General features: G+C 37.8%; 1 protein-coding gene and 1 non-coding gene across 8 annotated transcripts in view; both read left to right on the top strand.

Annotated features, from left to right (window-relative positions):
• Positions 1 to 13,442, top strand: part of LPAR1 (lysophosphatidic acid receptor 1) — a 168,617-nt gene extending 155,175 nt beyond the window's left edge. For 6 of the 7 annotated variants that reach the window (XM_010808241.4, XM_005210511.5, XM_059888945.1 and 3 more), the window contains one exon: positions 6,118 to 13,442. In XM_010808241.4, the coding sequence (XP_010806543.1) occupies positions 6,118 to 6,419 (302 nt within the window). In that variant the 3' untranslated portion in view covers positions 6,420 to 13,442. 7 annotated transcript variants of the gene reach the window in all.
• TRNAC-GCA (transfer RNA cysteine (anticodon GCA)) lies at positions 5,693 to 5,764 on the top strand. Its single transcript has one exon. It is a non-coding gene; the product is annotated as a tRNA-Cys (tRNA).
• Positions 13,443 to 24,896: the final 11,454 nt, after the last annotated feature.

The raw sequence follows: 24,896 nt of genomic DNA, 5'->3' as shown, positions 1-24,896 counted from the left end.
TATACTTCTCCTGCAATGACCCCTTTACTGTTAGACCTAGCAATAAGCTTTGTATCTGTGGTCTTTTACCTAACATTCTCCTTTAAGATTTATAATTTAGAATGACTTCCTAGCTAGCCATATTTGCACCTTAAGAGCAGAAATCAAACTATAACTACAGAAATAAACTAAAATCGATTGGATTCTGGGATATCCAGATGTCTGTTCTGAAAGAATACACACTTTAGTGGCAACTAGAAAGAGTAGTTTATGTGTTTGAATGCTTTTTTTCCCATTAGATCTCTGCCACACGTCTCTAAGGTTGGGGGACTGTTTCAGAGATACTCATTTGAGGAACATGAAAAGCATGACTAAGGAAAGGTTAATTTGGACACAAGTGGTATAGAATGGACTTGCCTTGACTGATTTTAGATCTGCGGATGTCTGATTTTTTGTAAAAGCACAAATTTGCCTGCCAGACTGGAAGTGTTTTCTGTTTTTTTCATCAAAAACCTTGGACTCCCTCCCACAAGGTCTTCTTTCTTAGACATTTTTTTCTCTTTAACTTTAGTTCTTAAGTTCCATATGTAAACAAAGTTCAACTAGTTAGGAAAAAGTCCCTCTAGAAAAAAAAGCCTCTAATTGTGAGACCAGATGGTAAGCATTATTCAGCTGATGGGGGTGTGTAGATTTCAGGGAAGGTGTGGTAATCTGATCTGGTTCTGCAGCTGTGACCTCTTGTTCTAAAACAGCCTCTTTCCTCCCTGTTTTCTGCTTCTACATTCCAGCACCTCTTCTTCCATCTTTGTGGGCACCGGGGCCCTCACAGATCGATTTGACAGATGCAGAAGAAAGGACTGAAGCTTGCTCTGCTATTTATTCCAACCCACAATATATTTTGAGTAGTCTTCTCCCCATGTTACTTGTAATGTTGGCAAATTGTGCAGAATGTAACCACTCCTGTTCAGCCCACCTAGAGTGTCTATCAGGACTCAAATTGCCCTGAGCCCATCAGGATGCCTTTAGGGCATCTCCCATCTGAACTCATGCAGTTCAGATCAGATCAGATCAGTCGCTCAGTCGTGTCGGACTCTTTGAGACCCCATGAATCGCAGCATGCCAGGCCTCCCTGTCCATCACCAACTCCCGGAGTTCACTCAGACTCACGTCCATCCAGTCAGTGATGCCATCCAGCCATCTCATCCTCTGTCATCCCCTCCTCTTGCCTCCAATCCCTCCCAGCATCAGGGTCTTCTCCAGTAAGTCAACTCTTCGCATGAGGTGGCCAAAGTACTGGAGTTTCAGCTTTAGCATCATTCCTTCCAAAGAAATCCCAGGGCTGATCTCCTTCAGAATGGACTGGTTGGATCTCCTTGCAGTCCAAGGGACTCTCAAGAGTCTTCTCCAACACCACACTTCAAAAGCATCAATTCTTCAGCGCTCAAATCAGGCTAAAGTTAAATAGAACTAAGGGCATCATCTGCGTTCTCCTTATCTCCCCTCAGAAAACACCAGCCAACACTTCTCCTGTGTTTCCTCCTTCAGTGGAAGGTAGCACCATCCTTCCTTCTCCCAAATGGAAAATCTAGAAATCATTCTCAATTCATCTCTAAAAATACTTTGCCAGTCTTTTCATATTTCTCTTCTCATTGCCACTGCCTCTGTTCAGGTTCTTCTTTCTCCTCTAGAATTTGGAAATACCTGGTTTTGCTTTTATGTTTACCTCGATCATTTTTTTCTTCCTTTCTCTTTCAGTGTTGTATATTAAACCAGATTCTGGCCAGTGAGGCTGATGAAAGTAAAATCTGATAGGGTAGATGAAGATCAGTATTTCTTATATGTTCTGCAGCCATAAATCATAGTATGTGGCTATTCTGAGAGTTAGTGCTGGAAAAGCTTCAGATGTCTTTGCCAGGCTATGTAAGATCTTGAACATCTTCTCTTCTGGTACTTCTGCTTCTGACTTTACAATAAGCCACCACAAACTACTTGTGCTTCCTCTTTCTTTCATGCTGTTGCATAACATTCCTTGGCTTTATGCCTTAATCTGTGAGGATTCATCCATCAGAAATGTTCTAGAAATACACAAACCACGTAAAGGACTGTCTCCATTGAGCACCACAATATTTTATCCATTATCTTCAGTAGGTACTGAGTCGACCTGTGAGAAACTCCAAAATGACCTGGGGCTTCCTGTGCTTCTCTATGTTCCTCTCTTTTCCTTCTTGTTATTCTTGTCACATCCATCTTCAAGGATTAGGAATCTCTTATAATTGGGGTGGTGTCTGAGAACTTTTTGAAATGCCAGGTCTTCATGGTGTAAAACATGCTTCCACATTTTGCCTGGAGGCACTCTGCCCTCGTACTCTGCTACCCCAGCCTACATGCGTTATGCCTCCCGTGACGGCAAAAGGTAGTGTGATCAGGTAGAGGAGCAGTACTTTTACATGTTGTATCTCGGTTTGATCCTCATCATACCCAGTGGAGGCGGCCAGAAACTATTGTTTCTCTACTTGACACATGTGGAGATTGGGGGTTCTTTTCATTCTTATCAACCTGCCTTATGGGTGTGCCCTTGACTCTCCTCAGATTATGTATAGGTAGACCGTCCACAGATTATAGATCCAGGGTCCCCAGTGCACTTCTCAAGTTCTCTGACCCGAATGGATTACGGTTGGCTCCTTTTTGCCAAAGGGGGTTGGATGTAGCTTTTGTTTTAAGAAGCCAGATGGTAAATCCATAACTTGAACAAAGTTGATCTCATACTATTCAATCACTATTGTTGAGAAATCTCTAATCACTTAGGAATTTCCCAAGGCCTCTTTTCCACTGCAATAGTCCACCTTCAGCTTTCAGTCAGTTTGGTCCTCACACCTCTGTGAAAGAGTGGGGAAGGGAAAAGAAAGAAAAGCTCTGTGTGATTGATTTTAGATGTTAGTTTCTGAGGTCTGTCCTGAGTCTCTTAAATTAGCCGGGTCTTGAAGATCCAAACACTGAGTGTTGGAACGGTGTGGTTGTGAAGAAGGGAGAGGACTTGGAGTTCTTCAATGAAACACCCATGTGTATTAGCTCCCGGTCAGGCCACAGAGTTCCCACTTCCCTTCTCTAACCTGGCAAGGCTTCTTGCATGGTTGGTAAAACCCATTGGACTAGTTCTGGAGACCATGGCTTTTATCACAAAGATCTTGCTCTTTTTGAATTTAAAAATTAGAAGAAGTTATAAATAACAAATGACTGTATTTGAATTCTGTTACTTTTGAAGAAAGGCAGTTTGAGCCAATCCATGAGAATAAGGATGTTCCCTTCTGCTGCCTGGAAGGGAAAAAAGATCATGTTATTTAAAATAAATCTATTGAGATGCATGTTGCTGGTATCTAATCCAGCTCTGAATTTGAGCTCAATTAGAGCTTTGATGAAAGAAAGGGAAAAGGAGTCTTGAAAGAATGTTCTGCCATTCATGAAAGGCCTGCATGTGTTTAGTTTCCAAGGAAATGGAATAATGGGACCATGTATTTTCCATCCAAGCATTTTCCATCCTGAGAATAATTCCCTTCCCAGCTTCTCAATGAATAATGCATTATATCTGAAACTCAAGAGGCATTCCTTTGATTTTCCTTTATGTTTAGCTTTCTGAGTGATTTTCAAGCAAGGAAATTCAAGGACTTGGAATGAATGCTTTATTAACATTTTTACTTGAAGTACAAATAGCTCCATGGCTATTATCTCCTGATATTTGAAATATTTTTTCTTTTCTCTCTAAGGAAACTCTAAGGTATTGTATTTATTAGAAAATGAAGCACCTTGGCCAGTCTTCAAAGTGAACAGCAGTTTAAAACCAATAGACATTTGTGTTTAGAACAAAGAGCTTTATGGGGGTACTTTGCTCTTTCTTTATTTTCATTTCCCCGCTGAAAAGTTTCAAAAAAGAAAGCTCACATTCAATACTGGACTGTTTGGGAGACTAAATCTCACTTGTTTACATTTTGTGAAACCCATTCCTTGAGGCTAGTCCGATTCTCGACCCCAGTCCAAGCCTTCCTCCCCCTAGGTCAGTACCATTTAAATCAAAATATTCCAGTGCACTTCTGGGATTATCCCCACTCCCTGTCTGCTCATTGTGTAGCCTGATTATATTAACACATAAGGGCCCCATCAAGGGAGATGTAATGGGACAAGACCTCGCCCACCCCATCATGTTCTCTTAGCCAAGGATCCCCAGCTCATCCTGGGGGTAACACAGGGGTAGATTTTAACACTATTTCTAAACCTCCTTTTTCTCTGGAAGCCAAATGAATGACGTCAGTAGCTAAATAAATTGGAATTAAGAATATAATTTATTTTCCATCCTTTTATAGTTACAGTAAAATCTTCATGAGTTAGAAGAGTTGGGAAAGCAAGAGAATTTAAATAGGAAAACATCTAAAGCATACAATTTTGGCTTAAGAAATTTAATTTTATTAATTTGAGAAGTGGGAATATAACATTTTCTGGAGCATAGACTTTGGAGCCAGGCTTTAAGAGCAGAAACCCTGGGGTTTGCCTCTGGTCTGCAGATTTCCAGGACCATGGCCTTGAGCAGGGTATTTTACTTTGCGGTTTCTCAGTTTCTTCCTCTGTGTGGTGGGATAACAGTTTCTATCTCATATGGCTATGGTGCAGATGAAATGAGTTAATATTTGTAAAGCATGTAGAAAAGCCCCATTTAAGTGACAGCTGATTAAAAATCAAAGTAAATATACATTTTATCACTGGAAATTGCTACTTCCAAACAGGGTTGTGTTATGGAGCAGATAATAGTGATATTATTGTTATTGTTTCTGATAAGATACATGGAGTGATTATTTTCTTAGCCCTGGAAGCTCAGCTGGTAAAGAGTCTGCCTGCAATGCAGGAGACCCTGGTTCGATTCCTGGGTTAGGAAGATCCTCTGGAGAAGGGAACGGCTACCCGCTCCTGTATTCTTGGGCTTCCCTGGTGACTCAGACAGTGAAGGATCCGTGTGCAATGCAGGAGACCTGGGTTCAATCCCTGGGTTGGGAAGATCCCTTAGAGAAGGGAATGGCTACCCACTCCAGTAGAATTGCCTGGAGAATTCTATGGACTGAGAAGCCTGGCAGAATTCCATGGACAGGGTCGCAAAGAGTCGGACATGACTGAGCAACTTTCACTGACTCACTCATTTACTCCTACAACAAACCAAATGAGGTAAATGTAATTATTTCTACTTTTCAGATGAGAAAACAGGTAAGAAAACTCATTTGCCAACAATAAGGACCTATTGTATAGCATAGGCTACTGTATTCACCAACCTTATAGTAATCGATAATGGAAAAAGAATCTGAAAAAGTATATATATTTGAATCACTTTGCTATACACATGAAACTAACCCAGCATTGTAAATCAACTATACTTCAATAAAAAAGAAAGTATTTTGCCTAAATTCATCCAATTTAATAAATAGCAAAGCAAGGATCTGAGGTCATACTGAATCCGGAAACTGTGCTTTAACTAAAATGAGAGGGCATTTATCACAGTGGTTTTTCCTGAGAACAATCTTATGTTATAAAACACAGTATTTTTTATAAGCATCAAAGTGTGTATCCTAAATGCTGAATATCTCTATTTTGTATCTCAATTGCTTAGCAAACTCTGTTTTGTTAAAAGTAATCATCAATGTCTCATAAATAGTCAATTTAGTAAGGTCCTAGGGCTTCCCTGGTGGCTCAGAGGATAAAGTGTCTGCCTGCAATGCAGGAGACCCAGGTTCGATCCCTGGTTTGGGAAGATCCCCTGGAGAAGGAAATGGCAACCCACTCCAGTATTCTTGCCTGGAGAATTCCATGGACAGAGGAGCCTGGCAGGCTACGGTCCACGGGGTCGCAAAGAGACAGACACGACTGAGCGACTTCACTCACTCTGAATTAATAAGATTTTATTCAATTGCTCATTTTATTGTCAGAATCTGTTCTGATTATTTCAGAACATGAACATTTTATTTCAAATGATGATCTGATGCCTTTGGAGCTCATTATTTTGACCTTGAGCTGAAATCATTTCACCATATGGGTGCTCCCTTCATCATTCTATTTTTCTGTTCTCTCTTTAAACCTTCCCGTTCCCGCTCCCCGACCCTACAGGTGCCTTTATCATCTGCTGGACTCCTGGACTGGTCTTGTTACTTCTCGACGTGTGCTGCCCCCAGTGTGACGTTCTGGCCTATGAGAAGTTTTTCCTTCTGCTTGCCGAGTTCAACTCTGCCATGAACCCCATCATCTACTCCTACCGCGACAAGGAGATGAGCGCCACCTTCAGGCAGATCCTCTGCTGCCAGCGCAGTGAGAACACCAGCGGCCCGACGGAAGGCTCGGACCGCTCGGCTTCCTCCCTCAACCACACCATCCTGGCTGGAGTTCACAGCAATGACCACTCCGTGGTTTAGGAAAGAAACTAAGATGAGAGGCGGCCAGCATCTATTGAGGGATGAACAGCCTCCCCCTCCCCAAAGGCCAGGGCAGGGTGGGGTGTGAGAAAGAGAGGAAAACTACATTCATGTACTTAAACACTAACCCATGGCAGTATTTGTTCCTTGACCCACCAAGACTTGACATATATTGAAAAAATTAGCTTATGTGATACCCCTCATCCTGCTCCCATTCCTTTTGAAAGTAGAAAGTGGAGATCTTGCAATGGAATTCATACACAGACTCTGGAGCGTCCGTGTACACTACACTAACTAGTCTTCAAAAGTTTTTGTATGATTTGGTGCAAGTCAGAATAAATTCTGACTAATTGAATCCACAACTTCATTTACATGCAGGCTTCCCTTTTTCTCTTCTTAAAGGATACATTTCATTTAATAAACATGTTTATGCCTATCAGCATGCTTGTGATGGATAAGACTGTAGACTGTTTTTAAATGATTTATAACTCCATTTTTTTCCTTATGTTAGGAAAATTGTAAATTAGAATTACGTTTTTAGAAAGCATGCATGAAAATCTGTGTGTGCAGTATGCCATACTTAAAAAGACAAAAGAGTGTTAATTTTAAATGTTCTAGGAAGTAGAAAAACCTAGATGTCAAAGCCAGTATTTGTTTAGGTTATGAAACAAACAATGATCTAATCACAATATTACCTTTTTTTTTATTAAAGTGTTGTAACATGTATAAAACAGGAAATGTAAGTTTATTATCAGAAGAATATGTACTCTATAAAAGTTATAGAAGATGAGCACAGTGGTATGGTCCCACATATTTATGGTACCCGAGTACATTCTAATTATCAGTTCATCAGAGGAATTTTTTTTAATAACCTGTGTTTTTCTGTATTATAATACACAGTCATTGTAGAAAACTTGAAAAATGCAGAAATGTATAAAACAGAAAAAATACTGATATCACAACCCAGAAGTAACCACAGTTAACAGCTTTTCCCCTGTGTATGCTATGTGTATTGTATACCTTTATATATAATTGCAGTCATACTGTAAACAATTTTATAACCAGTTTGTTTTTTTCCACTGCAGAATTGCCACATTTTCCTATGGCATTAAAAATTTTACAAAAACATGACTTTACTGGCTATATAATATTCCATTTAATGGATGCAACTCAGTTTAACCATTCCTGTATTGTTGGTTATGTCTAATTTTCACGATTTTATGTCTAATTTTCATTATTATAAATAATGTTGCAAAAATTTATGTACATAAAACTTTGTCCATATAATTGATTATTTACTTAGGATACATTGCCGTGAAGGATGTTTTTTTAAAAAATGTGAAATGTCTTTTTATGCTCTTACCTTTTATAAAAGGAGATTTCCTACTTTTGCCCTATGTGGGTGGCAACAGTGAGAAAAGCCAGTTAAATTACCTTTTTACAAAGGAAATGCAGTGGTTACTTTAGTTGAGAGTGACTTTTTTATATAACAAAATGGACTAGAAACAGTCTGTTGTCACAAACAGCCAGGATACCCTACTTAATATGCTTAGCAATTCCAGATTTCATTTGAGCAACAATGACCCGGCTCTTGGTAACCACAACTTTAATGTGGAATGGAAGAAAATGCAAAGAAATCGAACATGTCGAATGAATAAAGGACCACCTTCATATTAAACAGCTTCTGTAGCAAATGGGTTGAATGTGTCTGTATGTGACTAGATAATTACTGTGTGTTCTTGAGGGCCACCCCACTGTGTTAGGTGATACCTATTTAACCGTCCAGCCCAACTAATTATTGCACCGGTTTGTAGTAATAAGTAACCAGTAAAGTCACAGTCATGAAGCAGGTGTGGGAAAGTTAGGAGTACGTTTAAGAGAGAGATGTCCAGGAGAAGAATGTCTGTTCAGGAAGGAGGAAGTCAGTGTATGGTCACCATTTGAGCAGAGAGCACACTTAACAAGTGCCCAAACCAGAAGGAGTATGGGGAACCAGGTAGCAGAAGGCATCTGCACAGATTTTATGCACAATATAGAGCCTTTTGTAGAGGAAGGAAAGAAATGAACTTGGACTTTTATTCATGCACACTTTGAAGATGTGGACTATTTGAAATTTAAAAACATGCTACTTGGACTTTAATAAATCATTCTCAACCAGTGTTTGACAATGTATGGTTCTGGTCAGTGCTGCTTCTCTTGTGCAAGAGTCATCTTTGCACTGCATGGCGTCTGCCTTCTGTGACCTCTTCTCTGTTCCTGCCACAGGGGCTTCTAAACTCAGAGGGGAACCCACCATATGCTTCCCCAGCTCAGAATTGCTTTTCGTTTTTCATAGTCATAAGTCTCTTCAGTGTCCGAGAGATGGTGGTTTATGTTGTCTGAAAGGAGAGATAACATCTTAGGATAATACTTCATCCCAGCAGTGTAACTATGTGAGTGAGTTTCTTTTGGAAAAACTAATTTTATAAAAACTTTATGATGACTTTATGGTAAACTCTCACCAGGAGTTTATAAACTTACGGTTATCTTTATGTTTTTAATAACTAAGAAGATAAAAGTGATAGGTACCTCCCAGATATATGCTAAATATATTCTTTTCCATATATTGCTAAGATGTTGGAGGAAGATAACAAGGGGTTTATTCAAATGAATGTCTCAGTGAGTATTTAAAATAGGATTCTAAACATTTAAATTTAGGTAGTTGTAAGACTGTTAGAAATCAAATGCCTCAAAGCTCTTATTCACTAATTAACCATGTTTTGTTGCTGTTTGTTTTGTTTTGTTTTGTTTTCCAGTGAAAACATAATTTCCTGGATTCGAAACCTCAGCTAACATTATACAATTAGTGAGTCTTACTGGTTTTCTCATGTTCTTTCCCAGTTAACCATTGCATTATGCTCCATTGTTCATCATCTTTCTCATTTATTCCATGAGTCTCTCAACTTCTAAAATGGAATTTTGTGATATTGTTTCCAGCCTTTCTTCTTAAACCCAGAGTGTGACTTGTGCTAGATAAAAAACGTAGAAATGCTTTATCAGGTCCCTTCATTATTACAAGACCTTTGGAAACAAATGGCTTATTTTTTAACACAAAGTGAGCTGTACCTGATCCCAAACGCTCAGAAGGCTTGGGGTTGTTTCTTTGTGTTGGGATGGACTTGAACTTAGGCACCATCTGACAGAAGAAATGTGTGTAGCGAAGAGCCAAAGCAAGTCATCAGCCTTCCACAGCAGGGATCGGTTAGTCTCTCACATTCGTCTGTACTTTGTATAGTCTAGACAAAAATTCTCTGATTCTTTGATTGATAGTGCTCATATTCACAGATTACTTACTGTTAATCTGTTTAATGATATGGCAGGTAAAGATCATTTACAAATCTAAAGTAGAGATTAATAAACTATGGCCTGTTGGCCAAATCTACCTGTTTTTGTATGACCTGTGAGCTAAGAATGGGTTTTACATTTAAAAATCACTTGAAAGTGATTGAGGGAGGAAAGGGAATATTTTTTGAAACTTGAAAATTATATGAAATTCAAATTTCAGTGTCTATAAGTAAGATGCTACTGTGGTTCTTCTCACTGCATTACTGGTAACGTTAACTCAATTTCTTAAGATAATGTCTGCCATATTTCTCCACTGTGGGGGTGGGGGGAACACCTGTTTTTTCTTTTATAATAAGCATGTTGTAGGAAATATTCTGTTCTTCATCAAATTTTAACATCTGATTTTACCATCTGTTGATATTTCTTAGATGAATGAATCATTCACTGATGGTTGCCAAATGAATTTCTAATTCTCTTTTTTAAAATGTATTAGTTAGCTCTCTACTTTGAAAAAAAGCTTTGTCCTCTCCCATTTATTTATTCATTTATTTATACTAATATGGGCTCATGAATTCTGATTTGATCCAGTTGGTTATAATGTTGCTGTTATTTTAAAATTAAACTTTAGAGATAATTTAAAGTCCATGTGCAGTTGTAAGAAATACTATGACAAGATCCTTATACCCTTAATTCAGTTTCTCCCAGTGGTGATATCTTGTGAAACCAGAGTATGACATCACAGCAAGGATACTGACATGGATACAGACAAGGTACAGAACAAGGATTGGCCCCCACAAGGCTCTCTCCTGTTACACCTTTATAAACACTATCTCCTTTACCCCGTTCTGACTCCTAGCAACCACTAATCTGTTCTCATTGCAGTTACGTTTTAACTTTTTTCGTATTGAAACTCCTAAAAACTTCTCTACATATGACAATAGTTTCAGAATGTGGGGCTTGATAACTTCCCTAGAAGTTGTTGTTGTTGCTATGTACTCTCCATACAGAGGGAGAGGGAGTTTTGTGATTGTAAAAGCTACACAAACCTAACAATATTTCAAGGAATACAGAAATAAGTAAAAAGTAAGAATCTCTCCTGCGGGATGGAAGCTAGACCGCAGATGCTGGCTGAGCACATCACCTGTCAAACAGACTGTCACAAAGCGATTTTATGTTTTCTTTCCTGAAACTCTCAGTGTCTTCCCACTGGCATCAGGGGCGAGGCTTCAGTCTTGCTGCCTGTTTTGCATCTTATCTCTTACCTTTAATCTTTCTTTCAGGAAAGGAATCTTACTTCACTTTGTATTCTCCACCTCACCTCACACAGTGCTAAATGGTACTACTTATTAATACTCACTTGTTTAAATGAAAGAAAATGGGTGAGCCACAGGAAAAGGTATTCTTAACCAAGAAATGCTCCTTAGTTCCATAAGCCTGATAAAAGGTTTCCCTTCATGTGTAAGAATGTTGCAGTTAAAATTAAGTAGGAGCAATGAAAAAACAAGGACAAGGGCTGCAAATGATACAACATTTGTGCTTTCTGTGACTTATTTAACTTATTTTGATATTTAATGTTATTATGTTTTGAATCTGTAGTGTTATCTACATTTATATAATTTGTATTTTGATCTTTGCAATGACATTGTTACACATGAGGAAATTGTGTCTCAGAGGAAAAATTGGGGGTCTGATATTTGTTGTCTAGAGAACTTTTTGAACCTAATTATTTATTTTTTATGTTGTAATTCCTAATTCCTCATATGTACTTATCTTGGCTCGCCAAACAAATGATGAGTTTCTTGATCAGTACAATGCATTGCATTTTAAAAAGTCCTTTAAAGAACCTAGTACAGTAAAAGTAATAGATAATATGAGGTCATGGGCAGCACCTGAATTGGTCTCTGTAGGGTTTACATTGTTGCAAGTATACCTGTATCCTGAGCTAGATTATACATCCTTTGAGAATGAGATAGACTGGTACTTTCCACCTCCTTTAAGTGAATTCAAGTGACTAGAACAAAGCTGAAAATACGATGCCTTTACTAAATGCTTCTTGACTGAGAACTGTAAGAACATAATTAGGTGTTGTCATTGTTGTTACTATCACTTGTTCTTTAATTTATGCATCCAGAAGGACATTTTTGAGGCCCTCTGTGTACGAGGCCCATGAGATACTGCTGTAGAGGAGATACGTGAGATCTTTAATGAACCTTAAAATTCAGTAGGAGTGAGGGAGATAATGGGAGAAGTAAGTTAAAAGTAAAATTACAAATTGTATTAAATGCTATGAAGGAGAATATTGCATGCCAAAGAAATTAAAGGAAGATAAAGGGATAAAGAAGGCAGAGAGAGGAACTACCTTTGAGAGTCTAAAAAAGCCTTCCTCTTGGGACGGGAATTGTCCCCTCAAAGCCCACTCCTTGAGCCTGAGTTGCACGAAGGAGTGGCTCTGCCAGCCTCTTCAACTTCTACCCACATAACCAGCGCCCATGAAAACACCCCATTTGAAAAATGGACATGAATCCAGCATAAACAGGTAGGAATTCCAGGCAAAATGTGTAAGTGCTTGGCGAGACAATGCATGCATTTTGAAAAGAAGGACTATGAGAAAGAAGCTTGAAAGGCAGCAGGTATGATGTCTGAGTGATTTGGAAAGTGATTTTATCCTGTGAAATAGGTGGACTGTATTAAAGGACTTACGTAAAGGGAGTGACAGAGTCTGGTTTATGCGTCAAAATAAATTGAAGAGGAGGAAGCCTGGAGGCAAATGACAGGATCAGAGGTTGTCACATTAATGGAAGATGAAGGTGGTCGTGGAGGTGTAGAGAAGGAGATGGCTGGAGAACAAGATGTCTGGGACCTGGTGACTGTGTAATGAAGTCATTCCTTGGGTTATGACCTTGGCCTTGGTGACACTAAGGAACATCGGATCATGAGCACGTTTACGGAAAGAAGATGGTACATTTTGAAATATCTGAGCCACCCAAGGAGAGCTGTGCAGTTGGGAAGCTTCAAGTGTGATACATGAAGCTCAGCATGCTTTCTCAGGACTGAAGATCCAGATCTTGGAGTCCGTACTCCTCTGCTGTCATCTTTCCCATTCCTCTTCAAGATAGGAAACACCAGAGCTGTTGACCTGTCTGAATAGAAAGAAAGAAAAGCAAGGAAATGGGGAGGAATAAAAGAGCAGAACTTAATAACTGAAAATATTATCCAGAGACTTGGAGATATTTCTTTCACAAAATAAAGTTAGCTAAATACAGCATATTTTTGGTGGTTGGTTTTTTTTTTTTTTTGACAGTACATTACAGAGATAGATCCCAAGTTGATAAATATGTATCTACCTAATTGTATAGTTGAGGTAGAGATGTTTAGAACCCATTAATGTCTTACATTCTCCTTCCTGGGCTGTAGGAAAACTACAGTTCTGTTCAGCAGGTCCATGTGACACATCATGGCCAGTAGCCTGTAAGCAGATGTTGACCAGTGTCGTTTCTAGGCGGAGCAAGTAAAAAGCTCCTGTGCTACTCTCTAGGTCTTTTTTTCCCCCTGAAAGCCAAGAACAGTGATGTGGACATAAAGAGAATGATGTCCTCATGAGTCTGGGACCTGGAATGACTCTGTAGTGCAAAATCCCTGCCAACTTATAATGAATGTATAGCATGATCAAGAAATAAACATTTACTCTGCGTATGGTAAGATTTTTGTGGTTCATTTGTCACTGCAACATAGCTTATAATAACTAATAAATAGTATTAAATTTTTATGAATGTTAGGTTTCTAATTGTTTAGCTTTTCTGCATCATAGGGAAGGTACATTAAAACAATTTTTTTGTAGAGAATAGCAGAAAACATACCCCCCAAAATCATATCAGTTTATGGTCCCACATGTATGAGACTATTTCACCAATACTAGAGGCTGTCAGTGTCTTTACAAGTTTGGGTGGAAACTCCCCAAATACTTAGATGTAAAGAATTTCTATATAACATATGCATAAAAGAATAAATCTCATGGAAAATTTAAAAGTATCTTGAACTAAATAAAAATGAATATACAACCTATCAAAATTTGTGGGATGTAGTGAAAGCAGTGCTTAGAGGGAAATTTATAGCAGTGAATGTGTATATTAGGAAAGAAGATCTGAAATCAATCATCTGGGCATCCACTTTAGGGAAATAAAAAAGAAGGGCAAATTAAAATCAAAGTAAGTAGAAGAAAAGAAAAAATCACTATTTTAGTGTGCTAAGCCAAGAAAAAAGATATACAGGCGAAGGAGGAAGAAATACAACAGACTGTGTTTGCAGATAGTATGTGTACATAGAAAATCTGAACAAATCGACAAAAAACTGAAACTAATCAATTATAGAAAGGTAAGTGTTATGATTAATGTGCAAAAGTTAATCACCTTCTTACAGCAATGAACAAGTGGAATGTGAAGTTAAAAACAACACCATTTACATTAGTGCTAAAGAAAGTGAACTGCTGCTGCTGCTAAGTCGCTTTAGTCATGTCCGACTCTGTGGGACCCCATAGACGGCAGCCCACCAGGCTCCCCCGTCCCTGGGATTCTCCAGGCAAGAACACTGGAGTGGGTTGCCATTTCCTTCTCCAATGCATGAAAGTGGAAAGTGAAAGTGAAGTTGCTCAGTCATGTCCGACTCTTCGTGACACCATGGACTGCAACCTTCCAGGCTCCTCCATCCATGGGATTTCCCAGGCAAGAGTACTGGAGTGGGGTGCCATTGCCTTGTCCAAAATGAAATAATGGATTGGCCAAAAAGTTTATTCCATAATCTTATGGAAAAACTCACACGAACTTTTTGACCAACTCAATACTTAGATATAAATCTAACAAAACATGGACAAGATCTATATGAGAAAAACTAAAAATTCTGATTAAAAAATTAGAAAACTAAATAAATGGAAAGATATTCCAAGTTTGTGTATATTGTCAGGTGTCAGTTTTTTACAAATAGATTTATAGATTCAATGCAGTCTCAACCCAAATCCCAGAAAGATATTAGATATTAACAGATTCTAAAGTTTTTATGGAGAGGAAAAAGACCCAGAATAACCAATGTAATAATTAAGAAGGACAAAATTGGAGAATTGACACTACCCAACTTTAAGATCAAGACAGTCCGGCTGACACTATCCAACTTTAAAATCAAGACAGTCTGATACTGGTGAATTATTGGACAAGTAGATCAATGGAACAGAATAGAGAGCCTGAAAGTCGACCTGCCCAAACATAGTTAACTGATCTTTGAGAAGGGAACAAAGATTTGTTCCAATACAATGAAACAAATGTAGGCTTTTAAATAAATGGTACTAGAACAACTGAATATCCCCGTGTAAAAACATGAATCTAGACACAGAACTTATACTCTTCACAAAAATTTAAATGGATTAAAGACATAAATATAAAATGCAAAACGACAAATCTAGACGTTAACAAAGGTTAAAAAAAAAAAGCTTTAGAAGACCTCAAGTTTGGCAAGGACTTTTTAGATACAACACTAAAGGCATGATCCATGAAAGAAATAATTGATAAACTAAATTAAAATTAGAAGTATCTGCTCTGTGAAAGATGCTGTCAAGAGAAGGAGAAGACAAGCTGCAGACTGAGAGAAAATACCGGCAAAAGATGATGGTAAACACTCTCCCAAAATATACAAAGAACTCTTAACATTAAACAATAATAATTTAAAAAGTACAATTTTTTAAAAATTGGTAAAAAACCTGAACTGGTGATTCACTAAAGAAAATATATAGATGGCAAAGAAACATACAAAAAGATGCTCAACATCATATGTTATTAAGGAAAATCCAAATAAAAGAACAAGATATCGCTATAAACCTATTCAATCAGTCAGTCAGTTCAGTTGCTCAGTCATGCCCAACTCTTTGCAACACCATGAACTGCAGCATGCCAGGCCTCCCTGTCTGTCACCAGCTCAAACTCATGTCCATTGAGTCAGTGATGATATCCATAAACCTGTTAGAATGAGTGAAGTTGCTCAGTCGTGTCCGACTCTTTGTGACGCCATGGACTGTAGCCTACTAGGCTTCTCCATCCATGGGATTCTCCAGGCAAGAGTACTGGAGTGGGTTGCCATTTCCTTCTCCCCTATTAGAATAGCAAAAATTTAAAAGAATGATAACATCAAATGCTGGCAAGGATATGGAGCAATAGGAACTCTCATTCATTGCTGGTGGGGATGCAAAATGGTTCAGCTACTTTATAAGACAATTTGGTGTTTCTTACAAAACTAAACACATTCTTAGCATCCAGCAATTGAGATCCTTGGTACTTACCCAAAGGCTGAAAATTTGTGTCCACAGACAAACCTACACATGTTTATAGCCAGGGCAACACTTTGATTTTTTAGAAGTCCTGTTTGGATGGTTCTTGGAGGCACCTAGTTAAGGGTTTCTGAAATATGAAGAAAATACTGTCTGGTCATAAACTTAGCTTCATCTTTAGACCATGTTTTCCTGACAGTATCCTTAATTTGTTCTTTGCCCAAAGTCATTTTTACTTAGCACTCTTTACTATTTTTAGAAATTGATAGTTTTCAAACCAAACAATTCCTGGGTTCTTTGTATTTAACAATCCTTTCTTTAGCTCATCTCTCTTCTGTTGTATTTTACTATAAATGCCTGTAAAAACACAGGCAAAATCTGCAGTACTGTACCTGGAGATCTCCTTAGTTAAACTACCCAGCCTATAGGCACATTTTAAAAATTCTTCCACGTTCCTGTAGGTGTTAGTGTTACTAAATGTTCTGCCACTATTTAAAAAGGATTCCCCTCCTAATTTCCAATACTGTTTTTCTCACTTTCTTATGTCTTCACCACCAGCAGCCTTGAAGATCACATTTATGACGTTAACTGGAAATTTCACATTGTCTTTTTGTGTGTGTATGTGTGTTACTAGAGTATATTATTTGAATCATTTCTTCTGTTGGGGTCCCCAAAAAGTTCAGTCCTGTGCCTACTCTCACAGAGCTTACAGTAAGCTTACTGGTAAAAGTAATTATTATGAAGGAGATGAATTTTATAGGGGAAGGGGACTTAACCTTATCTGAAAAGGGGAAGGGGCAGCAAACAAGGCTCCTCTGAGAAAGTAACTTTCAAATTTACAGCTGAAGACTGTGTAGAAGTTATCTAGATGAAAAGGGGGCATGGAAATGTTGACGGTAGGTCATGTGTAAAAATTTTAAAGCATGCTCTTGAGTACATGAAAGAATGCATACATGGAGCATGAAAAAAAGGGCTAAAATCAGGATGGCGATTAGAAACTGTATTAGGTAGAACCCTATCATTCATCCTGGGGAATTTTTCCTTTATTCTAAGAGCAATGAGCTACTCAGTGGTTTCTAGGCAAGGCAGGAAATCAGGAGCTGATTGGGTGATAGTTTAGATGGGGGCATGAGTGAATGCAAGGAGACCAGTAGGATGCTACTAACGAATCTGAAGTGAAAAATGATGTTTGCTTAGATGAGGGTGTTGGTGTAAATGAAAAGAAGTGGGCTATTTTAGATACATGTAAAAAATAAAAGCAACCAAGATTTAGTATTTTGATGGGATGTGTATTATAAGGGAAAATGAAATAAAGTTCTCTTCTCTCTGGATTAAGCACCAAGATTTTGATGGGATGTGTATTATAAGGGAAAATGAAATAAAGTTCTCTTCTCTCTGGATTAAGCATAATGAAAGTGAAGCTGCTCAGTCGTGTCCAACTCTTTGTGACCCTATGGGCTAGCCCACCAGGCTCCTCTGTCCATGGGAATTCTCCAGGCAAGAATACTGGAGTGTGTTGCCATTTCCTTCTCTAGGGTATCTTCCTGACCCGGGGATGGAACCCGGGTCTCCCACATTGCAGGCAGACTCTTTACCCTCTGAGCCACCAGGGAAGCATGATAGTGGTGCCATTTACTAAGAGGAGAATTTAGATAAGGAACATATTTGGGGTGAAGGCAGGGAGAAGAATTTGACTTCACTTATAGATGTGTTTGGTAGTTGCTACCTCTGATACACCTAGAGGGAGATCTGTTTACCCCTGAACATAGGGCTGAGTGTGTGTTAATCTGTTTTCTTATTAAAACATACTGCTTAAAAAACAAATACCACTTTTGTATTTGTTATAGTCCCTTCTCGGCTATAGCCACCTTGGGCTTCCCAGGTGGCTCAGTGGTAATGAATCCTGCCAAGCAGGAGGCCCAGGTTTGATCCCTGGGTCAGGTAGATCCCCTGGAGAAGAAAATGACGACCCACTCGAGTATTGCCTGGGAAATCCCAGGACAGAGGAGCCTGCCCTGGGGTGGCAAAGAGTGAGACACAGCTTAGTGACCGAAACCGCCAGTGCATATTTCCTTCTCACTATGAATGCATTGATATTCCTTCTGTTTCCTCTACTCTTTTATTAGCTTTGGTGGAGGATGTCAAATGTATTAGTATTTTCCAAGCGATAACTTTTGGGTTTTATTATTCTTCCTACTGTCTTCTTATATATGAATTTAGTAATTCTTGATCCTATCTTTGTTAATTCTTTTCTTCTCATATCCTTGCCTTATTTGAGGACACATGAGTTGAATGCTTCATTCATGTAAACATTTGTACATTTTGAAGATGCAAATTTACCATGAACTCTGAATTCAGATTTGGAGCGATCTATTAGATTTTGTTTACTTTAAAGTTAATTTACTGTGTAAAATTTAAATGACCATTTCAAAGAGAATAATAGAGAAAAGAATGATGTATTCAGAATAATTATATCCATATATGCAGATAAATTAGCATATTTTAGTTTTGGAACTATCAAAAATAATAATCATTAAGAAGTATACTAATTGTCCACAGCATTCATTTATACAAGTATATTGGAGCAGAAATGGCCTGATAGACTTCAAGTATCGCCTATACTAGTGAGGCACTGGCCCCACCCAGGCCATTAAACAGGAAGAGTTCCAGGACTTCCCGTTATGCTGAAGCCAAACCTAACTAAAGCCCAATGCCACTGTCGCTATTAAAGATATTTTCTCTCCTTAATGTCTAGAGCACAGGTCCATAGAGGCAGAAGAATGGTGCAGTATAGCAGCTCTCAGTTTTATCAGAGCCAGTGCCTACCTTTATTAACAATTTTTAGTTTAAAAAATTATTACTGTCTTGAAATGAGATTCTTAGTAATGCAATCTACCTAGTCATATTTCTTTTTTAAAAAAATCAATATTCTTAATTCTCTAGCAGTAATATAATGGAAAACATATGAAAGGAAGCTAATTTACAATAAAATAATTCTTCAATATGTAAATGCTCCGAAAAGTGCTATAGTAGAGGACATAAAAAAGGTAGTCAGATGTTTGCATATTCGGATGTTGAGTAAGTCCAGATTTAAGAGAAACAAGACAGTACTCAACCAGATACTGTAAATCCCAACACTGAAGTCCAACAAATGTAATTACTTTCAATGCAGTATCAGGTTATTTAAAGGTCAATGAAATGATTAAAACAAGCTGCAGGGAACCTTCTGAGATTTCCTGGGTTTGCCGCACGGGTCAAAGCTGTTGCATCCCTAGTGTCCTTTGGAGCCTCCTGGTGGCAGTTGCCCTGCTCCAGCTTAATACTGATGGGAAGAATTCCAGATCCTACTCTTCCAATTTTCCTTTTTTACTGGGTTGTAACATCTTACAGATTCCCTCATGAATTAATGAGCTAAATGAAATATTTGCTGTGTGTTCATTTTATTTTTAGATGAGAGTCATGCTTTTTTATCTCCTAAAAAACTAATCACTTGGCACTATCATCCCCCCAAAAGTCATGTTATATTCCACAAATTGCTGAGTGACCTGATGGATGGGAAAAGACTGAGGATCGGGGATGGAGGAGATAGAATGCACAGGAATTCATGGCCTGAGTACCTGTCAGAACCACAGACAGCAGCAGGGCACACTGCAAACGCACAAAAGCAAGGCATGACTGGCTGCTTGTATCTGGTGTCAATCCTTAGACACCAGGTGGGATAAGCCTGGAATCATTGCAAGTCTCAGAGACAGACACACCTCCTATTTCCAATGCCAGGAATTCCATGAGTTTCCTCTTAGGTGAGAAGTTTCCAAGAAAAAAATACAGAAAATGGAGCAAGAAGTTTTCCAAAGCAAATGGAGTTAAGCTTCAATAAACTAAACTTTAAAATAATTTTCTAAGTTACTCCGCATGAGTGAGTGATTTTTTTTCTACCACTGAATGGAAATAGAACCTCAGAAGATCAAATTCAGTTATCAAGAAAGTTACATTTTTGCACCTCCAATATGTAAAAGGCATTTTTGTAAGGCAAACATTGGATTATGGCATGCATATTATAACCTGTTTTTCTCCCTTATTTTGGACTGCTTTCATGCATATGGATATACACGTATCTCAACTTTTAAACTGCTGCATCATATCCACTGAGTGCATGAACTGTAATTAAAATAATGCTTGGTGAACATTTAACTGGAATAAAAATGCTGGAATAAAACACTCCAGAATCCTTAAAAAATGCTGGAATCCGTATGGATCTTTGCACACTTTTCTACTTCCATAAGATAAATTTCTGGAAGTGAAATTGCTGATACAACGACTGAATATGGGCATTCGATTTTTGATTCCACTTAACTGGATGTCCATGAAGATGTCCAGTTAGAGAGCCTATTTCCCCCATGCATTCATAAATATTGGTCCTTAGGCATCTTTTGATTCTTAGCAAAATTGTAGGTGTTTAACCATTTCTAACTTTAATTTTTATTTCTTCATTTACTGATGAGATTGATGGTTTTTCCCTAAGTTTCTTATTTTTCTTTGCATACCTTTTTTCAGTTGCTGGTCATTTTAATTTGGAAGTTGTTACACTAACCTTTTGTCTTTTTGTCTTTTACATATCAAAGCTAAATTTTCCTAGCTTTGAATGTAATGCCTTTGGCTATATTCATTTCCCTTAAACAATTCTGTAGTATTTTCATTTATAGTTTCTGAATTTTGTGACACGATTAGAGATATTTTGTCCTCCATCATTTTATAAATACATCTGAACACCTTTTGTTCCATGTACTTTGTGCTTCTACTATTTTTAGTGTAAAATACTCGACCTTACTGCAGTTTTTAAGTGTATGGTAGGAGGTGAAGATGTACCTTTATTTTTTTCAAAAATAAAGTCAACTTTTGTAACATCAATGGTGCAATTGTTCATATATGTACAAATAAATATATTTATTTATAAATATACATGCACATGGAGAAAGAGAAAGGATGAGAAAGAAAAAGACTGTTGCTCTCAACTCTTTTAAATAATTTATATATAATAATATTTGTTTTAATTATTACAATGTTAAATGTTTTAATATAAGATGCTCATACTATTCCTGTGTCAATATTTTCCCAATGTTCTTGAACATTTTTTCTATATACAACTTAGAATTAACGTGTCTAATCCCAAAGTACCTTGAAAAGTATGTGAGATCTTTGCTAGATAGAGATCTATGTTTTCTTTCTAATTAAATTTGTGACTGGTGTATTTAATTTAATATAAACTATCCTCTTTCACTTTAGGTATCACATTCAGATGGTTTGCTCTTGTGTCTGTTGTTATTGTGATTTTGGCCAAATTAAATGTGTATGGCGCAGACACTGTTGGATCATTTTTTTATATCAACTTGATAGCACAGAATTTTTTGTTTGTTTTTGAATTTAGACTTCTCCAAATGTTAGTATTTCTGGGCCTGCTGTTTCTTAATTCGTTTGCTAGCTCTGCATTATTTTGTTTTGAGTATGCAGTTTATAGGAGCTTTCCAGGTGGCTCAGTGGTGAAAGAATCCACCTGTCAATGCAGGAGACACGGGTTTGATCCCTGGGTCAGAAAGATCCTCTAGAGGAGGAAATGACAAGCCACTCCAGTATTCTTGCCTGGAAAACCCCATGGACAGAGGAGCCTGGCAGGTTACAGTCCATGGGGTTGCAAAGAGTCGGACGCGACTGATCGTGCATGGACATACAGTTTATAAACAGTAAAAACTTTAGTTTTGCTTTGCTATTCATTCCATGAGGTTTTGTATAATAGAGTTATTTAGTTGATTCTTTTTATTTTTTTTCTACTATGCTTTTATATATCCTTATTTTTCTTTGTTCTAATTTTCCATCTTGAAATTATAATGCTTTTCTAATCTCTTTGAATATTTTTAAGACCTATTAACTTTTATTAATAAAAAAAAAGTTTCTCTTTTCCAAGTTCAGAAGTTTATTAGTTTTACTTCCTTCCTACTCTTTTCTCTGAAATTCTCGATCTATTAAAAATCAGCCTATTTATTTTCAGATCTTTTTCATAATGCAGTTTTTCTTTGAAGGATCTTTGCTAACATATGCCAACAAGTCCTTCGAAAGTGGTATTTGCTAATTATATAGCTCATTGGCTTTTTTATTTTTATTTATTTTTTTCCTGGGCAAATGTTATTTATTTATTTATTTTTAGTATAAATTTATTTATTTTAATTGGAGGCTAATTACTTTAAAATATTGTATTGGTTTTGCCATACATCAACATGAATCCACCATGGGTGTACATGTGTTCCCCATCCTGAACCCCCCTCCCACCTCCCTCCCCATCCCATCCCTCAGGGTCATCCCAGTGCACCAGCCCTGAGCATTCTGTATCATGCATCGAGCCTGGACTGGTGATTCGTTTCACATATGATAATATACATGTTTGAATGCCATTCTTCCCAAATCATCCCACCCTCGCCCTCTCCCACAGAGTCCAAAAGACTGCTCTATACATCTGTGTCTCTTTTGCTGTCTCGCATACAGGGTTATCGTTACCATCTTTCTAAATTCTATATATATGTGTTATTATACTGTCTTGGTGCTTTTTTATACTATGTCTTCCTCTTTTTTTACTTATTTGTGCTGAATCATTTTTCTTTGGGTTTCCATGAATGATATTTTTCTTCCTGGAGGCGTACTTTCGTGTGAAACCACGTTTCATTTTTCCTCTCACATCAACATTTTTTTGGCCAAGTTTACAATTCTTGAGCAATAATCTTTTTTGTAATAAATTTTTAAACATTGCTCAGTTATCTCTAGCATAGAGTGTTGTAGGAGTGATAAATGATGCCAATCTGTAACATTATTATTAAGTGTAGGATATAATCTTTATTTTAGAATTGGGAAGTCAGGAGCCTTTATCTTAGTATCTTTTTTCTAAATGTCTTTTGTAGGCTTGAGAAGAAATCATATTTTCTAATAGTTGAATGCAAGATTTCATGTTTTCTTTAGGTCTACTATATTCATTATATTTTAATATATTTGATATTTTGCTGTTTTCTGCTTTTTCTGTCCATAATTGAGAAAGATGTATGTAGGTCTACTTTGATTGTGTGTTTTTCCTGCAGCTGGGGGTGGGGTCTGTCCATTTCTACTTTATGTATTTTGAGGCTATTTTATTAGAGTATTCATATTGAAAAAGATCTTCCTAGTGAATTAAATCTATCAGTATGTAGCAATTTCCCCCCAGTAGCTCAGCAATAAAGAATCCACCTGCAATACAGGAGACCCAGGAGACATGGGTTCAATTTCTGGGTTGGAAAGATGCCCCGGAGGAGGAAATGGCAACCCACTCCAGAATTCTTGCCAGAAAAAATCCCATGGATGGAGGAACCTGGTGGGCTACAGTCCATAGGATTGCAAAGAGTCAGGCATGACAGAGCATGCGCGCAATAATGCTTTTTAACGTGTGTTTTTACATTTGATATTGAATGCTTCTTTACCATTTCTTCTCAGGATTCAGTGAGTCTTTCTAATGTAAACCTCAGTTAGCTCAGATAAAATTTCTTCTACTGTTTCCTTCATGCACTCTGTAGTTTCCTGACAGACCTAATTATACACATGTTGGGCCATCGTCATCTATTATTCATATTACTGAGCATTTCTCTTAGGTTTCACATAATGTCTTTTAGTTGCTCTAAATTCTGTAATAATTCTACTAGAATGAAGGCTCTATGGGAGCAGGGCTTTGTTTGCTTCTTATATCCCCAGTGTCTGGATATAAACCAGAAGAGAGAGCAGAGAAAATGCTTAAATAATATCTACTGAATGAATTGTTGGTGTGCTTATTCTAATTTGTTTTCAGCAGTCTAATGTTAACTCTGATATTTCTGGCCTCTATTACCTATTTTTAAATTTGATCAATCATCTTTTTTTTTTTCCCCAACAAGAACTCCTTTTTCCCATAGAACCCTACATTAATTCTATGCATCCATATAATCTATTAATTTGCACTGAAAATACACTTTATGTTTTTTTTTTAAGTTTTTTTCCTTTTCTTTTTTTGTTAACCATTTCTCCAGGAGAAGTTGCTTAAACACTAAGCTAGTGACCCAGTTTATTGCAAGGTACTTTGATGAATATCTTTATCAGTGAAGGGTAAGCTTGATCTGACCTGTGCTCTTTCAAGGATTGTACATGTCATTTTGTGTGTGTGTCCCAAGTGTGGCTCAGTCTGATTGGCTACTGACTGAAAGAGTCTGAGAACAAGCTTTTCTCTGGGTATGGTTAATGGATGGAGATTCTAGAATTCATGCAGTGTCAATTTCCAATCAGAATTATTGAACTTCACCATTCCTCCAAGTCTTGCTACTACAATAAAGTTGAGGAAAAGGAGACAACATTTAAAGCTTTGAGGGCATAGTGTTCTTTAATGAAGAGAACTTCATGCTGGGATAGAATGTTAGACATGCCGCCACTCTTTAAAGACAGAGGACTTGAAAGAGAGGTGCCCGGGCCTTTCGCTGCAGTGGCCTCTCCTGCTGCGGAGCACAGGCACCAGAGCATGGGCTCAGTAGTTGCTGTCATGGCTTGGTTTCCCTGCTGCATGTGGGATCTTCCTGCACTGGCAGGTGGATTCCTACCCCACTGGACCACCAGAAAACCCCAGTAGCCAAGCTCTGACTCCAACTCGTATTTCTAATTATTCCCTGAGAGGCTGTATCCACCAGAGGTGGGGTGGAGACTCATTCCTTCGTGTAGACTGAGGAGAAGAGGGACATCTAGTGGTAGTCTGTAACTAGGAGGACCGTTGCTGAAAGCGTTAGTTGCTCAGTCCTATGGACTCTTCGTAACAC

The sequence above is a fragment of the Bos taurus genome, chromosome 8 (genome assembly GCF_002263795.3).
Source record: "Bos taurus isolate L1 Dominette 01449 registration number 42190680 breed Hereford chromosome 8, ARS-UCD2.0, whole genome shotgun sequence".
NCBI classification, from domain to species: Eukaryota; Metazoa; Chordata; class Mammalia; order Artiodactyla; family Bovidae; genus Bos; species Bos taurus.
The sequence above is the reverse complement of the archived record's forward strand: the minus strand, read 5'-3'. Positions and strand labels throughout refer to the sequence as shown.